The 4,726-nt window shown below is 56.6% G+C and overlaps 1 protein-coding gene across 2 annotated transcripts in view; it reads left to right on the top strand.

Moving 5' to 3' along the window:
* Positions 1 to 528: 528 nt before the first annotated feature.
* Positions 529 to 4,726, top strand: part of CA11 (carbonic anhydrase 11 (inactive)) — a 5,749-nt gene continuing 1,551 nt past the window's right edge. Inside the window, exons 1-6 of one of the 2 annotated variants that reach the window (XM_007463316.1) lie at positions 529 to 987; positions 1,074 to 1,148; positions 1,907 to 2,049; positions 3,925 to 4,110; positions 4,342 to 4,437; positions 4,595 to 4,667. In XM_007463316.1, coding sequence (XP_007463378.1) covers positions 921 to 987; positions 1,074 to 1,148; positions 1,907 to 2,049; positions 3,925 to 4,110; positions 4,342 to 4,437; positions 4,595 to 4,667 — 640 coding nt within the window. In that variant the 5' untranslated portion in view covers positions 529 to 920. The remainder of the gene's footprint in view (positions 988 to 1,073; positions 1,149 to 1,906; positions 2,050 to 3,924; positions 4,111 to 4,341; positions 4,438 to 4,594; positions 4,668 to 4,726) is intronic. The other variant, XM_007463315.1, reaches the window with a different exon arrangement.

The raw sequence follows: 4,726 nt of genomic DNA, 5'->3' as shown, positions 1-4,726 counted from the left end.
CCCCTGGCGGAGGCCCGAGTGATGCATTGGGCGGGGGGCTGCAGGCACTGATGCAGGCTCCAACCTGGGTCCCCGCGAGCTGGGAGACGCCGGATTCTCCGGAGTCAGCGGCCCTGAGCGGGAAGACATCCGAGGACTCTCCCAGCTCCACCTTAAGCGCCCCCCTTCCCCCTTCTGCGGAGGATGGAAACTGCCAGCTCTTGGGCCCCAGGTGTCCGGGCCACCCCCGCCCCCATGGCCCCAGCGCGGCTGGGAGCTGGGGACCATCCCCCTAACGACCCCTCCATCCTGCCCCTGGGGCATCCCCCACACACACCCACGCCAGCCCGAGGAGGAGGGTTCTCTGCTGTGAGAGCTCCCCCCACCCCCAAACAACGGCAGAAAAATTAAATAACAGCAAGAGAGAGAAGAGAGGGAGGAGGAGGAGGAGGGAGGAAGGGAGGAGAGAGAAGAGAGAGACGGAGAAGCCGCGGAGGCAGGAGAGGAGGAGGTGGGGAGAGGGAGGGGGGCTGGAGGCCGAGCGGGAGCGAGGGAGGAGGAGGGGAGAGAAGCGGGATGGAGGTATGGCGTTAGGTGGCTTGCGAGAGCGTAAGGAAAAGAGAGCGAAGAGGGGGGTGTGGGCTAGAGACCCAGAGGCAACCCGAGGGAGAAGCATAAGGCAGAGAGAGCAGGAAAATCGGGAGAGAAGGAGGGCTCGGGAAAAGAGGAGGAAGGGGAGGCGTAGAGAGGGAAGAGAGCGGAGTAGGGGCGCGGGGGCGTCTCAGTCCCCGGCTGCCTCAGTAATTGGGGAACTGGGACTCCCTGTGGGTAGGCGAGGAAGGCTGGAAGTCCGGAGGGGTCGGGGTTCCACAAAGAGAGGAAGAAGCTGAGAGAGGGCGGGCCAGGGCATTGGGAAGGGGTCGCCCCGAGGCCTCCCGGGGATGGGGGTTGCCGCTCGTCTGAACGCCCCTCGAGCGCTGCTACTCTGGGCCGCACTGGGGGCGGCAGGTAAGGCCTGGGGGTTGGGGCAGGAGCCCCTGACTGGGGTGGGGGCGGGGTGCCAAGGAGAGGGGTTCAGGCTGCTCTCTCCCCAGCTCACATCGGACCCGCACCTGACCCCGAGGACTGGTGGAGCTACAAGGATAATCTCCAGGGAAACTTCGTACCAGGTGCAGCCAGGGCGGGGACCCAGGAGTCTGGGCTGCCGGGCGCTTTCTTCCTGAGACCCAGGAGTTCTCTCCTTCCCGCCCCCCCTCCCCCCAGGACGCAGGAGTCTCATCCCTTTCCTTCCTCCCTCAGGAGGCCCAGCTTCTGAACCCGAGGGGCTCAGCATGGGACATTATACATTAGCATTTCAAGTAGTGAGTGGGAGGGAGTGGAAGGTAAGGGAGTGTGGGGCTGGAAAAGTGTGTGTGTGTTTCCTGGGAAAGAGGCAGGTAGGTCCTGGCTCCTATGGAGAACTAGAGGTTCAGTAGCGACGTTGCGCACCTCGTCCAGCCCTCTCTTGGAATTCCTTCTCCCCACTACATTCATTATCCGGCTGTGGGACGAGACGAAAAGAACTACAACTCCCATGGGCTCTGGGGCAGGCAGGCACTGGATGGGTAGGCTGGCCGTCTCAGGGCCTGCTGGGAGTTGTAGTTCCTTCCCCAATGACAATTTAAGATAGGTTTGATCAAAGAGACTTGGAGGTGTTGGGCGGGGGGGCGCCGAGGCGGTCCTTAGGAAACTCCTCCAAGATTCTTCTAGGACCCAGGATTCTGGATCCCAGCCCCCCTCCTCCCTCAAAGCCAGGAGTCCAGATTCCCAGCCCTTCGTCTCCTGGGATCCAAGGAGTCCAGACCACAGCCTTCCCAGCAGATCCCAGCCTTGGGATCCAGTCCATATTTCTGACTCCCTTTCCTCCCTGCCCCACACCTGCTCCCAGGACCTCCCTTCTGGGGCCTGGTGAACGCAGCCTGGAGTCTGTGTGCTGTGGGGAAGCGACAGAGCCCCGTGGATGTGGAGCTGAAGAGGGTCCTTTATGACCCCTTTCTGCCCCCGCTGAGACTCAGCACAGGGGGAGAGAAGGTAAGGGGCCTGGAGGGCGGGGTTACCGAATCCACTGGGGCTGGGCCTGAGTGGAGGTGGGGGGTAGGGCTTTCAGTTGGGAGGCTAGCCTTGGGGAAAGAGGCCTACAACACAATGAATGGAGAGGAGGCTACTTACACTCCACAGTGGATCACCAATTGTTCCCTCCTCAAACATGGCTCCTAGTCTTCCCATCTCTTAGAATCAGTGGTAAAACAGACTCAGTGTGCCAGGCACTGTTTTCAAACTTGATAAATCCTCTAATTTTCACAACAACCCCATGAAATAGGTACAATTATTATCCTTATTTTATGGATGCAGAAACTGAGGCACAGAGAGGTTAAGTTACTTACCTGAGGTCAAACAGCTAGAGAGTGCCAGGGCTGGGATTCAGACCTAGGCAGTGTGGTCCCAGAATCCATGCTCTTGCCTGCTTTGCAATACCATTTGTGTTTTTACCTGAGGTCAAACAGCTAGAGAGTGCCAGGGCTGGGATTCAGACCTAGGCAGTGTGGTCCCAGAATCCATGCTCTTGCCTGCTTTGCAATACCATTTGTTTTTTTTTTTTTTTTTGGCCGCGCCCCGCGGCATGTGCGATCTTGCTTCCCCGACCAGGGATCGAACCTGCAACCCCTGCACTGCAAGCGCAGAGTCTTAACCATTGGACCACCAGGGAAGTCCCGCAATACCACTTCTCATAAGAGGTGGCACTACCTTTCACTCAGCCAAAAGTCTCAGAGCTATTCCCCATCCCATTTCCTGCCTCACTCCCATTTCCCATCCATGTCCTTTCTAGTCTCCTTGCTAAACAGCATTTCACTTCTTGTCCCTCCACTGCTCCCACCATCATCTTGCACCTGGACTGGGGCCATAGCCTCCTTGCTGGCCTGCTTCTCTGCCTCCTGCAATCCATTCTCCATCCCACAGCTAGAGAGATGTTTAAAAACACAAGCCAGATCATACCACTCTCTCCTAATCAAAATCCTTCTATTAGGACAAATAATAACAGCACACACTTACACAGTACTTAGCACGTGCCTGGCACTGTGCCAAGTGTGTTATATACATTCAGTTATTTAAATAAAAATACAAAATACCCCATCATTGCCCACAAGGCTGTGCACCATCTGGCTCCCATCACCACTCTCTCCTGTGCTCACTGGGCTCTGGTCCCACTGGCTTCTTCACTGTCAGTAAAATAGGCCATCTCAGGGCTTTGCACCTACTGTTCTTCCTTCTGGAATGCCCTTCTCCCTGCTCCTTGCAACTAACCCCTCCTTAACCTTCAGGTCTCCATTCAAATGTCACTTCCTCATGGAAGCCTTTCTTGACACCCCACCCCCATCCCAATCTATGGGTCGTCCCCCTTTTTTTTTGGCTGTGCTGCTTGCAGGATCTCAGTTCCCCGAGCAGGGATTGAACCCAAACCCTGGCAGTGAAAATGCAGAGTCCTAACCACTAGACTGCCAAGGAATTCCCTGGGTTTCCTATTATACTTTATCAGAACTCCCAGTTCTCCCCAGTGTGAGCGCAGGATGTAATTAACTAAGCATTTACTTACATGATTCAGAATTTATTGTCTGTCTCTCCTCCACTGGAGCAGAAGCTCCATGAGGCCCAGAATTTTTGTCTACTTGCTCATTGCTCTCTTCCTGGCATCCATGGCACATAGTAGCAGCTCAATAAATATTTGTTAATTAAATTCACCACTATTGAGCACCTACCATGGACCAGCCCAGAGTCTGGAAAGACATTAGTGTTCAGACTATGCTGAATGATTAAATGTTTGTTGGCAGAGGGAAATGTACGAATGGAAAGCAGTAGGGAAAAGGTCTTCTCTCTGCACCCCTGTGAAGGCGTCCACCTCTCCCACAGCTCCGGGGAACCCTGTACAACACCGGTCGCCATGTCTCCTTCCTGCCTGCACCCCGGCCTGTGGTCAACGTGTCTGGGGGGCCCCTCCTTTATAGCCACCGACTCAGTGAACTGCGGCTGCTATTTGGAGCGCGTGATGGAGCTGGCTCTGAACACCAGATCAACCACCAGGGTTTCTCTGCTGAGGTGATGCCTGCTAACCTCTGACCCTCGACCTTCACCCTGAGTCAACCCAATTCCTCCCACCTCACCCTCCTCTTAATGCCTCATCCCATCCTCCTCCACAGAACTACCCCCGCAACCCTGAACACTAATCCTTAACCTGACTTGGGACCCCAAAGGCCCAGAGCTGCACCCATTGCCCATTCTGTCCCCCCTGTCTGCCAGGGGACCCCACTCTCTGTGCTCCCCTCGCAGGTGCAGCTCATCCACTTCAACCAAGAACTCTACGGGAACCTCAGCACCGCCTCCCGGGGCCCCAATGGCCTGGCCATCCTCAGCCTCTTTGTCAATGTGAGCCCAGGCAAGATTCGGAGGGAGGCAGGGGCTGGAACCTGGGGTCTGAGAAGAGGGAGGCTGGAAGGCCCCAGACTCCGGGGTCCTATGGGAGGAAGGGGTTGGGGGCTTGGACTTCCGGGTTCCTATCTCCTCACCTCATACCTCCACACAGGTGGCTGGTAGCTCAAACCCATTCCTTAGCCGCCTCCTTAACCGTGACACCATCACCCGCATCTCCTACAAGAGTAAGTCCCTGGGCATTGGAGGGTGGAGAGGGTGGGGGTGGGGTGTGCACATAGGGGAG

Source organism: Lipotes vexillifer, unplaced genomic scaffold (assembly GCF_000442215.2).
Source record: "Lipotes vexillifer unplaced genomic scaffold, Lipotes_vexillifer_v1.1 scaffold802, whole genome shotgun sequence".
Taxonomy (NCBI): Eukaryota; Metazoa; Chordata; class Mammalia; order Artiodactyla; family Lipotidae; genus Lipotes; species Lipotes vexillifer.
The sequence above is the reverse complement of the archived record's forward strand: the minus strand, read 5'-3'. Positions and strand labels throughout refer to the sequence as shown.